The sequence below is a fragment of the Triticum urartu genome, chromosome 5A (genome assembly GCF_056163025.1).
Source record: "Triticum urartu cultivar PI428250 chromosome 5A, HENAU_Tu73, whole genome shotgun sequence".
NCBI lineage: Eukaryota > Viridiplantae > Streptophyta > Magnoliopsida > Poales > Poaceae > Triticum > Triticum urartu.
Window position 1 is genome coordinate 444,735,999 of NC_141877.1, and position 18,287 is coordinate 444,754,285.

Sequence of the window (18,287 nt, forward strand, 5' to 3'; positions counted from 1 at the left end):
TCAAATAGTTATCGCTAGATGGTCCACGAATCTGATTGTAATTTTTATTATCTTTAATGTTCTTTGTACTATGACGATTGAAGTTGAGTTTCTCACAAAAAAAGTTTCAAAGATTACTGACTTTTTTCTGAATTGCTAATTTTTCCATGAAAATTGTTTATGAGGTTAATCTACAACCAGCTGTATCCTGGTATTTTCCACATCGTTCTATGTTCCTTTTTTTTTTAATTGTTTGGATTGCTTACCATGTGTATGACCTGGTTTTCTATTCCCCTTCTCAACCTCACCCTGGAGCCTCACGGCCAAAAAAAGAAAGAAAAGACTCATCGTCGACCCGGGCATACCCGAGCCCTGGTAGGTTTGGCTCTCCTCCCTCGGGCGGCGGCGGCGGCGGCGGCGGCGGCTGAATCTCCTGCCACCGGAGTCCCTTCTCTTCACCGGCCGGTGGATTGGCTCCACCCTCCCTCCCAAATCCCCCGCCCCCGATCTTCCTCCTCCTCCGCGCCCTACATCGCCCCCGGCGCCTGAGCACACGGACGCCGTCCTCCTCCTCGCCTACGACGCCGCCGCCCCCTACCTCCTTCCTCCAACGCCGCCTACCGCCCTGCTTCACTTCCGACACCGCTGGCCCGCCCTGCTTCGCCTCCGAATCCAAGGTAGCGCCATCACCATCTTTTCCTAGTTATGCTGTTGATCTAGCGGGTTTCCCTCGAGTGAATTTTGGAAGTTCCTGGGGTGACCTCTAATTCTTAAGGAACCGTAATATCAAATATATATACTGCTTGGTATAGAAGGCAGCTCAAAATTTCATCTGAAGCTTGTTATTTGATAGAAATGTTGTTTCTGAACATTGCTTACGCTAGTGGAATATACCACATTTTGGCAGTGACTTTTCTTTCTTGATGATGAAAATCTGTGTTACATGGATGGTAGGTAGTACTCCCTTCGTCCCAAAATAAGTTTTTAGACTATCAGGAGGGCAAAAACGCCCCCCCGGTTCCATTTTTCAGTCCCAAAGCAAGTATTATTCTGCTTTGTCTAGCAATTGTTTTGTGATGAAGTGGTTAGAGTTAACTGCATGTTTTTCTCTGTTTATTTGTTTCTCTGAGGCCCCTTTTTTACTTGTCCAGTATAGGGTCAGTGGCCCAGCTTCTGCAAATGCTTCAAGGCAGCGGCATCTCCAACCAGAAGACCTTGTATGAAGTTCTATCTGTGCCTGAAGATGCTACATATGACGAGATACGTGCAGCATACAAGTGTGCTGCTTTAAACACACATCCTGACAAAGCACAGGCGACTCTCGAACCATCTGTGTCTACCGGCGAGCAACATGGCTTTTTCAGTGTACAGAAGGCATGGGAAACCCTACGCTACCCCAAATGTCGAGCAGAGTATGATAAACAACTACAATCGTCCAGACAGAGCCTTGATGTCATCGCAACCGATATCGAAATCGAGGATATGATCGTTGAAAGCTCTGGCGATGGCGTTGAGCTATTGTACGCCTGTAGATGCGGCGATTATTTTTCGATCACAGCCTGCGAACTTGGTGAAATGGGAATTTCGGTGAGTGAAGATGGGGAAATAGAAGCGCAGGCACCTGATTCTTTACCAACGTCTGTTGTTCTGGGCTGTGGCTCATGCTCTCTTAAAACAAGGCTGATTATAAATAAAGCTTGATTCGTTGTACTGATTTGAACACCTTCTACCCTGCTCTTTTGAAGCACCTCCGATCATGGTCGACATAGCGTGTACTGCTGGCAGTGGCATATTCACTCCTCTGTACCTGAGCTCCTGATGGTTGTATTGAGATGATGATGTTTTTGACCATTGTGCTCAGCTAACCGCCTTTGTCGATTCAAGTCGCTGTGGGTTGTTATCTGTACGTCTCATTCCGTTAATTTTGCTTATTATTGGCTATGACTTGATGCTCCCTCACCTGTCGCTGGTTCTGATGTTCACATGTACGACAGCTGAGGTGAATGCTTGCTGCTCATTTCTTTGACTTGGATGATTTCTCCTGTCAATTGCACTGACGAAACAACAACAAAGAGCAGGTCCTAATTTGTTGTGTCTTTTGCTATAAATTACTGCAATATTTTTGGCATTACTCTTTCTGCCGTGTCTGGTCTATACTGCTAAGCATGGGCGGCATCTTACACAGAACGGTCTCGTTTTGTATGATGTTGCCAAGGGATGATCTATCAGCATATGTTTATTAGTAAAACCTAATCCGCCGTTAACGGCAAGTCACTCACCTGTAACATGACTATGTGCGTGTACCCGGTCACACTTGTCATCTTTTTTTTTATTTGGACCGTAGTGTACGTTGTATTTTGTTGCGTATACAGCTCAACCTGTCTCTTCACACCGATCGATTTGTTACCACACGAACCTAAGCTAAGGTCCTGTTTGGTTGAAGCACACGGACCAGTACACTTTCCAGCTCAGAACAAGGCGGCTGTTACGTAGCCTTGAACCCAAAGGATCACACACGAGCTCTACGCACTAGTACGATACAATACAACCACAATCGAGAGCCACCCCTGTTCCGTCCAAGTTGCGGGGCACTTGTCATTTGTCATGCGCGTCCACTTCAACCCCTCGTCACCTCATGAAAAACCCATTCGCGCCGGTCGCAGCGACAACAAGATCGCTCCCCCATTTATACGCACACCCGAGATCACATACTACATCGCGTGTCGTGAGCGTTGCACTAGCAGCTTGATCGATCCTCTGCGTGCAGTTAGCAATGCCTTGCCTGGCGCACGAGCACCATCCCAGGCTCCCCGCCGCTAACCACTGCAGCAGGTCCCTCTCCTGCCTCGTCAGGGAGACCTACGCGCTCTGCCATGGCCCCTGCCTCGGCATCCCCGCCGCCGGGTGGAGCTCCGGCGACGACGACAGCGAGGAGGACGACCGCGCCATGCTCGACACGAAAGAGGTAGCGTCAGAGCGTGCTCTGTTCTTGACCCATTCATGTGAGCACGGCACATCCGTGTAACTATATTATTGCATTCAGGTGATACTGAACGAGATGAGAAAGCGGGAGATGAGGAAGCGGCCGTCGAGCTGCGGCGTGGGCTCGCCGACTCTGTCGGGCGCCTTCGCGTGGTCCTTCACTCCGCTCCACCCGAGAAGCGTTCGCGGGAAGGTCTCGAGTAGTGAGAAGTGCGTCGCCGTGGAGGAGGAAGAGAAGTCGGCGGCGAGTGACGGGGACAACGAGAGCGAGGCGTTCTTCTCGGTGAAGAGCTTCTTCACGCGCAGCACGAGCAGGGCAGCGACCGTGGCGTCGTCGACGGACATGGACCCGCCTGCGGCGTGGGAGGGCTTACGGGGCTGCGAGGGGTGGCCGTTCGGGCTGTGCCGCCGCTGCCCAGCACGCCGGCCGACTCGTGGCAATGGCGCAAGCGGAGCAGCAGCAGCAGCAACCTCGCCGTCAGGCCTGACCACAGCCCGGCTCCGGCTTACAGCTTAAAGATCACTACCGGTTAATAGTTAATCGGCGCCGCCATTACAGAAACAAGAACCTCCATTGCCAAGAATGAAACCCCCAAACTGCTGGTACACAACGGCTGCATCCGGACAGCACAGCTACAATGAACAGAAAATAAACAAATAAAAGGGCGTGAAAAGAACTGGAAAAAGCTTTCAGATCAGCCGCCGCCCGGCGTCGGCGCCGGCGTCGTCGCGGCGGCCGAAGAGGAGGGCGGCAAAGCTGGCGGCGGCGCAGACGGCGGCGACGGCGTTGCCCTCGCAGAGCAGCACGCGGAGCGCGAGCCGCGCGATGTCGGCCGTGGCGCGGCGCGCCTCGGCGACCAGCGACCGCCGGGGCTTGCCCGCGAACGCCAGCAGCACGAGCACGGTGATCCAGGTCACCAGCATGGCGGGCGCGGCGACGGCCAGCGCGGCGCCCATGGAGAGCAGGCCGAAGACGGCGCCGTACATGACGGATGCGTAGAGCGCGGCGGGCCACGCGGCCGGGTGCGCCGCCGAGCCCGCGGCCGCGGCGTAGTACCAGGCGCGCACGGACGCCAGCAGGCTCCAGGAGGAGGAGAGCAGCGCGGCGTAGACGGCGAGGAAGAGCGCCGCCCAGGTGCGGCGCCTGCTCATGGCTCGGAGCAGGAGGGAGGTCCAGGGGGGCCACGACGGCGGGCCCGGCTCGGCGGCCTCCTGATCCGCCATAGACGGGGCTCGGCTGCTTGGTTGCTGGATTCCAAGGTGGTAATTTTGGGGGCGGGGGGTTCTGGCTGCGGCTGCGGGCGGGCGGTGGTGCTCTGGTTTACCTTGGTTGCTTTGCTGCTGGGTGAAGGCACGGCAGGGATGCCCGAGTGCCGAATCGACTCTTGCTTTCCGAAAGGGGCTCATCCCCTTTGTCCTCTTTTTTATTTTTCATTCTAGATTAGAGTAGACTAGAGAGTGGAAAGTGCTGGGAGTTGGGCTGATTCAGGCCAGCCTCGACGTGCGTCGGGCCGCGTCGGCGTCGGGCTGAGGCCAGCTGGTCCGGCACGGAAGCCTCCCGCCGGCGACAACGCACGCACGGCAGACGGCGCACAGTAAGAGCGTCCACGGCCACGAACAGCGCCGATGGCCTCCCGTTTGGCCTGTCGGACAACCACACATCTCTCAAATGTGGTTCAACACAAAGCAAAATAAATCATAGCTTAACAATCCGGGCATGTCAAAATAAATTTCAAGTTCGAGCGTGACGGGTCACTCGCTGACCGGGCACCATCCATGTCGCCTGCTCCGTAGCCATCCTTGCGTCCTGCTCTGTCTGCACCCTTGTCGTCTCCTCTACCTGCATCCTTGCCTCCACTTCCGCTGCTGCCATGGACGGGGTTCGGGAGGCCGAGCGCCGCGGGGGGAGGGGGGTGAACACTGCTCCTCGAGGTCCACAACCACTCCCTGCGACGCCGCTTCCCTCTCTGCCGCCTCCATTAGTGTCTAATAGTGATCTTAGTCTCGTACGAATAAAACTATTTTCGTGACCGTAGTTTCGTATGAATAAAGTTTGTGTCATCACAAATCTTGGTTTTCCGATCCGATGAGGTGATGTTTGTGTGTCAAGTAATTTTTTATTGGTTTGATTATTTCTGAAGTTGGAATTTGATATCAACACCATGGTGAGAACTCTGTGATTTAACGATGTGCAATTAGGGCAACTCCAACGTGGCCCATTAAATGGACACCATCAAATGTCTGTGGACACGTCCAGACGTGTTCACGGATAGGAATGGGGCAGCAACCGTCCAATTGGATGCACCAAATGCCCGCTCCCATTTTCTTTATATCCGCACTATTGAAAACAATCAAAAATAAACAACACAAATTTTAAACAATAAAAATAAAAATATTACAATCCAAACATAAAGTTTTTGAGTGAAGTTCAACTTTAAATTCGTCCTAGCCGGACGCATGTACTAATTGTCCGTATGAAACGCCCAAAGGTGATCAACCAGATCATTCTGCAACTGCTCATGAGTTCCTCAATGTCAAATCTGATGATGCATTTGGATAAAATCCTTAGTTGTCTCTGGATTCTACTCTGAAAGTTAGTTAGAATCAGCCACGTTTTGAAAATCCAGACCATGGCAAACTCCATCACCCTCATCCTCCACAAATATTGTGTGCATGATCATACAAGCTATCATCACCTCCCTGAATGCCTCTGTGTCACATAGTTTAGCGGGTCCGCAAACAATAGTAAAGCGGGCTTGAAACACTTCAAATGTCTTCTCGGCATCCTTTTTAGCAGATTCTTGTTTTTGGTCAAAGTGACATCTTTTGTTACCCCTTGGTTCGAAGATAGTGTTGACGAAAGTCACCCATGGAGGATAGATACCATAACAAAGATAGTACCCCATGTTATACTCATTAGTTTTCAGTGTATGCAATCTGCTAATCTTAGCATACCCGGAAACCCTCTTGCTTCAGCAATTGCCATGAGCCTTGCCGTGTCTACAAGAGTTGCTTCTCTCAAGTACTCTGGCCCAAACAACTCCACCGCTGCAGTAGCAAATTTGACAATGGCTTCAAGTCATGTACTTTCATGCATCTGGAGCTACTCATGCCATGAATTTGCGATTGTGCCATGCGCAAGCACCCTCATTGCAGCGGTGCACTTCTAATAAACAGAGACCCGGTGGTTATAATGGCATCCTTCTTTATGGTCAAATAATCATCATAACCCAGGTATCATGGTAGAGGCGATCAAGCACTTTGTCGCCGCATCCGAAAATTGCAATGGAAATAAGGCTCGAATAGCGCAAAGTAGTCGTCAACCAACATCAAATGGCCACATGACCTACGCCGGTTCAACACTCGATGCCCTTTGCGTGTGTGAAGTGAACAATTGATGTGTTTAATGGTGCAGCTGCTATTTAAAATCATGGTAATTAATTCATTCAAACTTTAGTGATGCAACTGACTTCTAAAATTATTATAGTTTTTCTTTGTAAGGACTAAAATTATTATAGTTAACTCGTCAAAATTACAATTAGGTGCCTCAAAGAGGGCAAGTGCAAAACTGTATATATACAAGAGATAACAACGGGTAAGCACTGGATATGAGAAGTGTGAAGCGTCATAAAATATTAGAAAATTAGTCAAAGAAACTATAGTTAACCTGATGGTGAGATAAAAATCTATAATATTGATTCCAACCAATAGCCATTGTTGTATCAGAACATGTTGCATGGGCAGGAAGCCTGATTCTTAGGTCCAGATATTCCCACACCAGCCAATTTTTTTTCGAAAAGGGGGGTTCCCCGGCCTCTACATCAGAACGATGCATACGGCCATCTTATTAATCAAAAAACAAAAAGTGCCAACAAGGTTCCATAGTCTCCGGCCAGACAAAAGCAAAAGATAAATGCAGCTCACATAGAGGCTGGCTAAAAATAGATAGGCTGGCTAAAAATAGATAGGGAAACTAATTGTCTATCCTATTACAAGACCACCATCCAAACCGGTTGAAGATATCCCGAGCTACCATCTTCCAACGGATAGATCCAGTAACCAAATGCTCCCTGGCCTCCATCAGAGTGAGTAGCGACCATGAACGGATCAGTGCCGTAGCTCGGAAAATAACCTGCAAAAAATGAATCCGTGATGTTCTGTTAAAAACCAAATCATTTCTGCAATTCCAGATAGTCCATAACAAAGCGCAAACTCCAACCCGAATATGTCTTGCTAATGCAGGCTCAACCCCATTAAGCCATGTCCCAAATAAAGCATTGACCGAAGTCGGTGGAGTAATATTAAAAGCAATATGGATCGTCCGCCAAAGAACTTTGGCCAACGGGCAATCAAAGAATAGATGTTTAATCGTCTCATCCCGATCATAGAAACTACACCTAGTAGGTCCTGTCCAATTGCGCTTAATCAAGTTGTCCTTTGTCAAAATAATTTGTTTATGGACAAACCACATAAACACTTTAATTTTTAAAGGAATTTTGACACCCCAAACATGCTTGGAAGTTGGAATAGCATTCGAATTAATAACATCAATATACATTGATTTAACTGTAAATACTCCAGAGCTAGTCAACTTCCAGCGCAATATATCGGGTTGGTGAGACAGTTGAACCTCCATCAGTATCCTAACTAGATGGAGCCATTGTTCCCAACGATTGCCCGCTAGCGACCGTCGAAACTGAATATTAAGGGGAACAGATTGGAATACCGTTGCCACAAACACCTCGTGTCATTGAGCAATCCGATATAAAGACGAATATTGAATGGCCAAAGGTGATTCACCAAGCCAAGTATCCTCCCAGAAACGTGTACTTGTACCGTTTCCAATAACAAATCTCGTCCTATTGAACATAGATTGTTTGACTTTCATTAGTCCTTTCCAGAAAGGCGAATCAGTCGGCCTGACTGCGACCTGGGACAATGTTTTAGTCTGGAGGTACTTGCTGCGTAGGATCTGCGCCCACATGGCCTCAGTCCCGGAAGACAGCTTCCACAACCACTTACTAAGAAGGCATCTGTTCTTAACTTCGAGATTTTCGATACCAAGACCCCCTTGGTCTTTCGGTCTACAGATGATGTCCCATTTAGCAAGCCGGTATTTTCTTTTAAGTTCATCACCCTGCCAAAAGAAACGCGATCGATAAAAGTCCAGTCTTTTCCTAACACCAACTGGGACCTCAAAGAAAGATAAGAGAAACATAGGCATACTCGTGAGCACCGAATTAATCAATATCAAGCGGCCTCCGTATGACATGAGCTTACCCTTCCAACAGCTCAGTTTTTTTCTCAAATCGATCCTCGATGCACTTCCATTCTCTGTTTGTAAGCCTACGATGGTGAATCGGAATACCAAGGTAAGAGAAGGGTAAACTCCCCAACTCGCACCCAAACAATTGCCTGTAAGACTCCTGGTCATCTTTGACTCTACCAAAGCAGAACAACTCGCTCTTATGAAAGTTAATCTTTAACCCGGTCAATTGTTCAAATAGGCATAACACTAGCTTCATATTTCTTGCCTTGGCCAAATCATGCTCCATAAAGATGATTGTATCATCGGCGTACTGAAGAATGGAGACACCTCCCTCAACAAGATGAGGTACCAACCCACCCACTTGACCATTCTCCTTAGCCCTTCCTATCAAAATTGCTAACATATCCACCACAATGTTAAACAGGATAGGGGACATCGGATCTCCTTGTCTTAGGCCTTTATGTGTCTGGAAGTAATGACCTATGTCGTCATTCACTTTAATTCCCACACTCTCTTTTTGCGTAAAGGACTCGACCTGTCGGCGCCAGGCTTCATCAAAACCTTTCATACGCAGTGCCTGTTGGAGGAATGGCCACTTAACCTTATCGTACGCTTTTTCGAAATCCACCTTAAAAATTACTCCATCTAATTTTTTGGAATGGATTTCATGGAGCGTTTCATGAAGAACAACCACCCCTTCAAGGATGTTCCTGTCCGGCATGAAAGCAGTTTGGGATTGCTGCACCACAGACTGCGCAATCTGTGTGAGCCAATTAGTCCCGACCTTGGTGAATATTTTGAAACTAACATTGAGGAGGCAGATCGGTCTGAACTGCTCAATCCTCACAGCATTCGTTTTCTTCGGGAGCAAAGTGATAGTTCCAAAATTCAAGTGAAATAAATGAAGCTGTCCAGAGAATAGATCATGAAACATCGGTAGTAAATCCCCCTTAATAATATGCCAGCACTTTTTATAGAACTCAGCCGGGAACCCATCCGGGCCGGGAGCCTTATTATTTTTCATTTGTGCAATAGCATCTAACACCTCCTTTTCTGAGAATGGGGCAACCAGGATATCATTATCAGCAGTAGACAATTGAGGCACGTCCTCGATCCTGGACTCATCGAGGGACACACAATTGTCCTCCGGCGGTCCAAATAACTGTCTATAGTAGTCAGTAATATAGGTTTTGAGATTATCCTGACCTAAAATAGTACCCTCATCCTGCTCTAGCTGAAAGATCCGCTTCTTTCTGTGCTTACCATTAGCAATGAGGTGAAAGAATTGAGTGTTCGTGTCCCCTTGGACTACTTTGCGGACCTTGGCACGCAAAGCCCACTTCAGTTCTTCTTCTCGGAGAAGTTCCTTCAGCCTCTTCTCCGCCTCATTTTTAACCTGGAGCTTGGCGGGCAGCAATATCGTGGATTCGACTTTTACGTCCAAGGCCTGTACAAGAGAGAGGAGCCTATCCTTCTCAATCTTATACACCCCACTGAGGTGCTTAGCCCAACCCCGTAAGAAACTTCTCAAATGCCTAATTTTGTTCTGTCAGCGCTCGACCGCCGTCCTTCCTCCAACACCCTTGGCCCACTCCCTGGCTATGATGTCTAAGAACCCCTCGCGTTCGAACCAGGCCATCTCAAATGAGAAGGTGTTTTTGTTTCCCACACCAGCCAATAGATGGACATATACATTGGAATATCACAAATTGGCATGTGAAAGTACCAAATTAAGGGGGTGTGATGAAGTGATTTGCTAGTTATTTAGCGAATCTGCAATAAACAGACGAAAATGTTATGCTTATAGGCTATGTGTGTGCAAAATATTCTGATAAAGAAACATTTTGAGGAAATGATGGAAGCATGAACAAGGGGATGGAATACAGGCAGAGGCACCAACATAGTCGAGACCTTAGGCGTGATAGAGGGGGTGAAGCGGCATACCCCTACAATTTCGCAGAGAGTTTAGACGCACATAGAAAAAAGAGAGAGGAAGCGGAGAGCGTGAGGGCAGTCTTCGACGGGTGCAACCATCAGCCAAGGCAACATCGTGAAGATACGAAGAATCTGCAGCAAGAATCATGGAGAAGTGATTCAAGGATTGAGAAGTTGTACCAAGGACATATTTAGACAGACCTAGACGTACATCAAGAAGCATTAACGTGCGGGGAAGGAGCGGACGCTGGGCTATGCCACGTGGGCAGCAGGGGATGGCGATGGCATTGCCTTTTTGTTTGCTTCGTTGCTGCCCCACCACTTGTTGTTTCCTTCGAGTCAGAAGAAAGAGAGAAGAAGGAAGAGGTCCTAGATACACCTGCCCCGTTCCAACCCATGTCTCCTCCCCACGCTCCCTTCTCTCTCTCTCAACCCACTTGTGGCGGAGGCAGCAGGGGCAGGGCCCGCACTACCGTCCCAGAAGAGGGCTAGCGCGCCCGCACCGCCATCGCAGAAGACTCCTTTTCCCCTTTTCCATCCTTCTCCCTCTTTTCTCCGCCCGTTTCACTCGCCGTGGCCGATGGACGCACCACCGGAGACCACGGCCACTCCGAAAACGGCGGCGATGAGAAGGCTCAGCCCTTAGCGCAGACCCGCGAGGCGGCACGGCGATGGCAGCAACATTTTTCTCCAACCCGTTTCCGTTTGAGGTGCATAGTCTGCTTCTTGCCATCCTTTTTCTCTCTGGATTTGGACTTGGGACGTGTTTCTGACTTCTTGTCTATAGGCTACGACAGATGTTTCTTGGTTTCCTCAGACGTCTGCGGGGTAGACCATGCTGCCCGCCGTGAGGGGAGACGCCGCCCCAGGCACGAGCACCCCGCCGCCGAGAAGCTCGTCCATGGCCATGGGTAAGGTGTCTTGGAGCGCTTCTACATCTCGTTTCGTTTGGGGCCGGGTTTCAATCAATGGATTATTCTACTGTTCAATTTCATTATCTAAACGTACGCTGGGAGTAAATGGACGCGCGTGAGAGCTGTGCCCGTGTTCCATTGTTGCTAATGTAATAGCTTTCGATTCATAGGCCTGTCACCATCAGAAAGTGCAAGAAGAAAGCTCCGAGGAAGATCCACAAAGCCGATAGGGAGAAACATGAGCCCGACCTGCTCAATGATCTCTTCAGTGAACTTGGCAAAATAGGTCAGTTAAATAGGTGTGCATCAATCACTAACCTCGACACCTCCTAGATTATGTCACTGCCAGCGTTGCTTCAGTTACCCTGTCTCTGAATTTTGGGGATCATTTCCTTTGGAATGTTGGACCTGAGCATGGGTATGTGTGAATCTGCATCATGTTGTTACCATCCATTTCCATGGCTTTTGGGGCGAGTACAGGGGTTCAGTATGTGTCATGGATTTCCTTAGTAGATCCCAGTGAATGTTTATGCTGATGAAAACGTGTATGAACTCATTCAAAATTAGTAACACATGTCTACATATAAAATTGTGTATTACCTGCATCCATTAATTTCAATCTTTTTCTAATCCATCATGCATGTCACGGTCGATCTCTTGTAGTACATGTTATGTCACATGGTAATTCATAGCAGCACTACAACGTAACAACCAAGCTGGGCGTTGTTCTTTACCAATGCCTGTCTACTTGCTGTCATCTCTAAGACACTAACTGCTCAACTAATCGATGAAATTGTAGCCTTTTAGAAATGCCCAGTTGTACCTCTTAAGTTTCCTGTTGTCATTATTTGCTTCACGTAGCCTGCTGTATTATTTGTCTACTTGATGTCACTTCTAAGTTATAACTACTAAACTGGTTCCAGGTGCTTTTAGTATTCCACTCTCAGTCATACACCATGCCTGGTACTACGGGTCCTGCTACAAAAACTGAGGCTTCATCAGTGAAAAAATGCAGGTAAATAAGTTGGACATTGAGTGCTTGGCTTTAATTTGGCTACCTGCCATCAGTTCTAACTACTAAACTCATTTCAGGTGCTTCAACTTTCACAGGTCTTCCTAATTATCTCTGTTCGAAACCGTCAGTTGCAAATTCAGGTTCTGTCGTCGTACCTCTTGATTCCTATTTTTTAAAAGACCTCTTGACTCCTATGACAAACTATTTTCCAAAACCGTGGAGTTTTCTGACTCTTGCATTTGTTAGGTTATTTCCTTCTTCTACTTGGTTTATGCCCACAATAGTTGCAGGATTGCACTTGCACATAGTGGATCACCTGCACATGTCATTTTTGTTGTATATGTCTTTACTAAGAACTCCTGGATCTCTAAGAAAATTGTTAGTCTGAGTTTAGGATTTTAATTTCCAATCTGTACAGGCCCATCTTTAAATGTCGACTGTTACGAGAACATTATACAAAAGTTGAATAAAGGAATATAAATAATACTTATGCAAGGGTAATACTTTGGCAGTTTCACTGAATTCAAGCTTCAAGCATCTGAGAGCAAGGCTGACAACTGCTGAGCAAGATGATCCTGATAAAACAAGGGCATCAGACTAAATAGGTAAAGCTTGGTATAACTTGCCACATTTTGACTTAACTTGGGACCCATGACTTCCAATTCTGTCTACCATTTGGCTTCTTGATGTTGCATGGGAACTCCTGGAGCACGTACAGTTGTTCATTGCAAAGTGGGATTTATACATGCCTACGTGTTGTCCAATCATGTTTGCTTACTGTATGGTGTATATGCAACGAGGCACCCTATGAGATTTGGATTTATAGGTTTTTGTTCCAAAAAGTGGAAACATAAACTCCGCCGCTGTAAATTACAAATTATTTTGTTAACTTCCTTTCCAGCACATTTAGGGTGTATGATCTTGTGCATATTACAGGTATAGTGTTGTGCACCAATCTGGTTGATGTTTACATAATCCAAGCAGATTTACCAATTAGAAGAGCCATGTATTATTGTAGTTTTCTCTCTACATCAAGTACACATAAATCTAATGTCGTAGAATGTAGTTTCTTTTATTGTTCTGCAGATCTTCCCCGTGAGGCGCTACAGATCAGATGGGTGCTGTCGTGAAGGCCGCGAAGGCGTGGCCGGCGGCATGGGTTAGCCTGTGGGTGGTACCACCGTGCTGCTCTGGACGTGCATTGTGGTGCTGCTCGTGGCGGCTTTCGGAGGGAGACAGAGTGGTATGTGCTTTTCTAAACATATATATTCCTGAAGAATCTTTTTTGTAGTCCCGATGAATTGAGCGATTTGTTCTCTCGTGTCTCTTCTCCTTCATTTCTACCTTGATGCAGCAGGACATAGAGAATTTGGGGGCTACTCGGGTTTGGATCAGCAAGCCATGTCTGTTTCGTTTGGCAAAGGCCTTTTATCCTTTTTCTATAATGCCATGAACGTCTCTGAATTTTTACACTGCTTCCAGCCGATGCTTAATATTTTTTCCAACATATTTGTGACTGGAGCCCACACATACATAGTCATGGATCTGATTTTGTGTTTTGGATCTTGCTATTTCACTGATTTGGAACATGTATATGCAGTTCTAGGCTTCTAGCTAGATGGATTAATAGATATGTTGGACCTATGCATTTTATATTACCCGCATGGATCTATGTTTGTTATTTGATGCTCGTCCTTATCCCGGGGAAGAATTTTTGCAAAGAGGTGTCATTTTTGGAGATATGGATTTGTTGTCACTTCAGCAGTATGCTTTTAGTGCTACAGAGTATGCTGTGAAATTAGATTAGATTGATGATTAGCGATTAACTATAGAACTGTTGGCAGCAACAGTTTAACATATGTTGATTTCTGGCCCATCTTTATTTGCTTTAAACTATGAATTTGAAAACAAAAGAATTATACATTTGTTGATGCTAAATTTATCAGTCCTTTTGTTTTGATAATCACCTCTTGCATATGTGTTCCTGCGTAGTTTTTGTACTGCCACAGCTTGGTTGTTTTGGCAGGATAATGTATTTTCTTATGGAAAACACGAATGAGTAATTACATGGTATATTATTAATATTAGACTATGTTGTTTCTCTGAAACTAACTTTGTATTTCAGCTTTGGAAACTGGTGTTCTAATGTTAGTTCCGACAAGAGGGCCACTATAACCACCAACTAGTCTGAGTTTCGTCGCCATGCCAACATTCACGAAGGAGACGTCTGTGCATTTTGTTTCAGGATCACTTAAAAGCGCCGCCTGGTTTTCACCGTGCACCGCCTCTAGATGCACCATCGAAGACACTGCAGCCCCTGTGTCAATATAATCTAGCACTAAGTACTCTTAATTATGCTCTATCCTGTGATAACCTATGGTTTGCTTTTGGCCCTATCACAAGCTTTTCAAGACGCTAAATCTATCTTGTTGCTTATGTAAAGTGCACTATTATCAGTCAGATGTTTCATGTTCAGATCCATTGTAACGCCCCGAGACCGATGTGCCAGGTGTCTTCCAGTTATTCGCTGTTGTTGCCTTGTCATTTGCTTGCGTGTCATGCATTTCATATTATGTCATCATGTGCATCTCATTTGCATACATGTTCGTCTCATGCATCCGAGCAAGGTTGTCAGAATCGCGATTTTGAATCGGATCGGAGCTCCGATGGTAAGATCGCAAATCGTAGAATCTTCACTATCAGGATCGTAGAAATATAGATTCTATGAACTAAAATCGTAGAATCATAGGGGTTAGTTTGGATCGTAAAGTCGTAGAATCGTATAACAGAATCACGATTTTGACAACCTTGCATCCGAGCATTTTCCCCGTTGTCAGTTTTGCATTCCGGCGCACCTATGTCCTCCGGTGTTCCTTTCTACCTCTTTTTGGGTGCGGGTGTTAAACGTTCTTGGATTGGACCGAGACTTGTCAAGCGGCCTTGGTTCACTACCGGTAGACCGCCTGTCAAGTTTCGTGCCATTTGGACTTCGTTTGATACTCCAATGGTTAACCGAGGAACCGTAAAGGCCTCGTGTGTGTTGCAGCCCAACACCCCTCCTAAGTAGCCTCAAACCCACCTAAACCCCCTCCATCATCTCGGTCGTTCGATCACGATCGCGTGGCCGAAAACCGTGCTCAATTTGGAGTCTCCTAGCCCCCTCTACCTATATATATGTGCTCTCCTCCAAAAATTCGCGGACGAAACCCTACCCTAACCTTCCTCGCCGCCGCCGGACATTTCATCCCGCGCCGCTGGACATGTCCGTTGCCCCGCAGCCACCTCACTCCGACCAACGGCGCGCTGCCACGTCGCCCCCGCCGCCGCTCCCCTCCACTCACGGCGCGCCACATCGCCAACGCGCCTGGCCCGCCGGCCCAGATCCGGCCCCCGCCGGGCCCGAACCGGGCCGCGTCCGCGCGCCGCCATCCGCCCGAGCGTCCGCGCGCCTCGCCGCCGATTCCCATCGCCGGCCGCCGCCGTTGACTGCGCGCGCCGCCGCAGGCGCCATGCCCCACCGCCTGCGCCCTGCCTGCTCCGGTCGCCGCCCGCAGCCGCGGCCGCGCCGGAACGCCTCCCCGCCGGCACGCCTTCCCGCCTGCCTCACCTGCGCGCCTCGCCGCCTTGGGTCGGCCACCACCGGCGCCGCGCCGCCCTCGCCGGAAAGCGCCGCCGCTCGTCGTCCAGATTGGGAGGAGCCCGACCCCCTCCCCGTTGACCACGCGTGGCCGCGTGGGCCTCGGCCTCCCTGGCCCGGCTCCATCGGCCCAGCCCCGGCCTGCCTCTTCCCTCTTCGTGGGCCGAAGCCCAGGGTGAGCAGCCCTATCCCTTGCCCCGTGCACAACTTAGCTATATCGCGCTCGATCTGTTTTTTTTTTGGAATTCTGCCAAGTCCCCGGATCCGCACATTTTCATGCATACTTCATCGCATCATAACTTTACACCGTGTCTCCGTTTTGGGCGTGTAGCATATCAGATTGTTCGTCTCGACGAGCACTTCATTTAATTCCATTGCACCATGTTCATTTGAGTTCATCTTGCTGCCCTAAATGCTGTTGCAAGAGTGCTATGTAATGTTAGTTTCAGATTCTTATCAGTAATTGGACATTTGTCATTTTTGCCTTGATTAATGTGTGTCTCCTATGAACTTGAGCCCTTCATGTGTTTTGTAGTATGCCATGCCATCTTTACAGGGGTGTATGCCATGTATTTTTGTGATCTCTGTGGTGACTAGCACAAGCATGCAAAGTAGCTCTCGTGATGTTGCTAATTTCAGGGACTTAGAAATCTTCTAAGTCTTTGTCCTGTTAATATTTTTATGCTATGTATTCATGTTGCTGCAGAGTGATCCATGCCTCTTTTGAGCATGTTCACTAAGGATGATTTGGAGATAATGTTATGCTCTATCCATTCATATATTTGTTTGCAATTATGGAGCACCCTAGCATGACTCAATCTTGCTCTACTTTTGCTATAAAATGTTCCTAACAGATTGTTTACGTGTTAAGCAATTTTGCCGAGGTTGTTGTAGTTGATCCGTGCATGCTATGAGGTTGTTCTTGCCATGTCTACTTGCTGGGTGTATGCTTAGTTTGTCATGCAATGCCTTGTGGTGAGTGCATCGAGCTCGTAAACATACCTACGTGAATCTGTTTTGCCATGTTCCAGTTTTCTGCTAAGTCTGAATCTGTTAACGAAACTTGCTATGTTCACATGGTTGCCATTGTATTTTCTGATCCCTTTTTGGCTTATGGTCAGTAAGGGACTTTTGTTGTATGCTTTGAGTAGCTTCATGCCATGCTTTGCTTTGCCATGATATATTCTTGTAGCATGCTGTTATCTTGCTATAAACATTGCTTCCTGATGTTAAATCCTGTCTTGTTGTTATTTTCACCAAGTCTGTGAACCTATTATCTTTTGCACTTTTTCCATGCTTGTTTGAACCTGCTATTGTGTGAATTAGCCGTAGCTCAGTGTTCATCTTTTGTCAAGCATCTTGAGTGGATCCCTGCCATGTGATTTGTTGTCATGTTAGAGTACAGTAGCTTGTTGTTCTTGATGCTTTTAGATGGCCTCGTGCTATTAATCGCAGATCGGTGCCATATTTGTTTTGCTTGCCATTTGCAAACCGTGCATCCGATTTCGGTGATCTTTATATTGATTTCGACCAAAATAAACTCATCTTTCCAGTGGCACTCTTGGTTTTCTAAGTTGGGGCCAGGTTCAATCTTTCCTTTCCGGAGCATGCATATGCACTGCATATCACTTCCCGCATATCATGCCATGTTTTGCATCATGTCGCTTGCGCATTGCACCGTGGTTGATTGTTGTTTCCTTTGCTTGTGTTCTTGCCTTGGGTAGAGCCGGGAGACGAGTTCGTGTTCGAGGTACCCGTTGAGTACGCTTACGAGGATCAAGCTTTCGTCTACTCGGAGACCTTTGCAGGCAAGATGACCACATCCTCGAAATCACTTCTATCTTTGCTTGATAGTTGCTCGCTCTATTGCTATGCCTTTGCTACGATACCTACCACTTGCTATATCATGCCTCCCATATTGCTAAGCCAAGCCTCTAACCCACCTTGTCCTAGCAAACCGTTGTTTGGCTATGTTACCGCTTTGCTCAGCCCCTCTTATAGCGTTGTTAGTTGCAGGTGAAGATAGAGTTTGTTCCATGTTGGAACATGGATATTTGTTGGGATATCACAATATCTCTTATTTAATTAATGCATCTATATACTTGGTAAAGGGTGGAAGGCTCGGCCTTATGCCTGGTGTTTTGTTCCACTCTTGCCGCCCTAGTTTCCGTCATACCGGTGTTATGTTCCTTGACTTTGCGTTCCTTACGTGGTTGGGTTATAATGGGAACCCCTTGACAGTTCGCCTTGAATAAAACTCCTCCAGCAAGGCCCAACCTTGGTTTTACCATTTGCACTAACAACCTAGCCTTTTTCCCTTGGGTTTCCGGAGCCCGAGGGTCATCTTTATTTTAACCCCCCCCCCCCCCGGGTTAGTGCTCCTCTGAGTGTTGGTCCGGACCGAGTAGATTACGGGGCCACCTTGGCGCAACTTGAGGGTTGGTTTTACTCGTAGGATGTCTCATCCGAGTGTGCCCTGAGAATGAGATATGTGCAGCTCCTATCGGGATTTGTCGGCACATTCGGGCAGCTTTGCTGGTTTAGTTTTACCATTGT

The 18,287-nt window shown here is 47.6% G+C and overlaps 2 protein-coding genes, 1 long non-coding RNA gene and 1 pseudogene across 9 annotated transcripts; 3 read left to right on the forward strand and 1 right to left on the reverse strand.

Moving 5' to 3' along the window:
* Positions 1–292: 292 nt before the first annotated feature.
* LOC125509573 (uncharacterized) lies at positions 293–1,693 on the forward strand. The gene is made up of 2 exons (XM_048674563.2): positions 293–656; positions 1,131–1,693. The coding sequence occupies exon 2, from the start codon at positions 1,159–1,161 to the stop codon at positions 1,678–1,680; it is 522 nt and encodes a 173-aa protein (XP_048530520.1). The 5' UTR covers positions 293–656; positions 1,131–1,158; the 3' UTR covers positions 1,681–1,693.
* A 148-nt stretch (positions 1,694–1,841) lies between these two features.
* On the forward strand, positions 1,842–3,505 carry LOC125509572 (uncharacterized; annotated as a pseudogene). Its single transcript, XR_015604860.1, has 2 exons — positions 1,842–2,944; positions 3,023–3,505. The product of XR_015604860.1 is annotated as an uncharacterized LOC125509572 (transcript).
* Positions 3,506–3,514: 9 nt separating this feature from the next.
* LOC125509571 (uncharacterized) lies at positions 3,515–4,719 on the reverse strand. Its single transcript, XM_048674562.2, has one exon. It carries the CDS (start codon positions 4,366–4,368, stop codon positions 3,652–3,654), a length of 717 nt encoding a protein of 238 aa, XP_048530519.1. The 5' UTR covers positions 4,369–4,719; the 3' UTR covers positions 3,515–3,651.
* Positions 4,720–10,543: 5,824 nt separating this feature from the next.
* Positions 10,544–14,632, forward strand: LOC125556168 (uncharacterized). 6 transcript variants are annotated; one of them, XR_015604865.1, is made up of 8 exons: positions 10,544–10,875; positions 10,953–11,076; positions 11,250–11,365; positions 12,003–12,094; positions 12,172–12,234; positions 12,607–13,337; positions 13,449–13,497; positions 14,220–14,632. It is a non-coding gene; the product is annotated as an uncharacterized LOC125556168 (long non-coding RNA). The 6 variants fall into 6 exon arrangements; XR_007305028.2 differs by lacking the exon at positions 14,220–14,632 and having other exon boundaries at positions 12,607–12,699; positions 13,161–13,337; positions 13,449–13,775; XR_015604864.1 differs by lacking the exon at positions 13,449–13,497.
* The last annotated feature ends 3,655 nt before the right edge of the window (positions 14,633–18,287 follow it).

What these genes read in the sequence shown, in the direction of transcription:
- LOC125509573 (XM_048674563.2), top strand. Translation starts at nt 1,159, where the DNA reads ATGCTTCAAGGCAGCGGCATCTCCAACCAGAAGACCTTGTATGAAGTT.
- LOC125509571 (XM_048674562.2), bottom strand. Translation starts at nt 4,368, where the DNA reads ATGAGCCCCTTTCGGAAAGCAAGAGTCGATTCGGCACTCGGGCATCCC.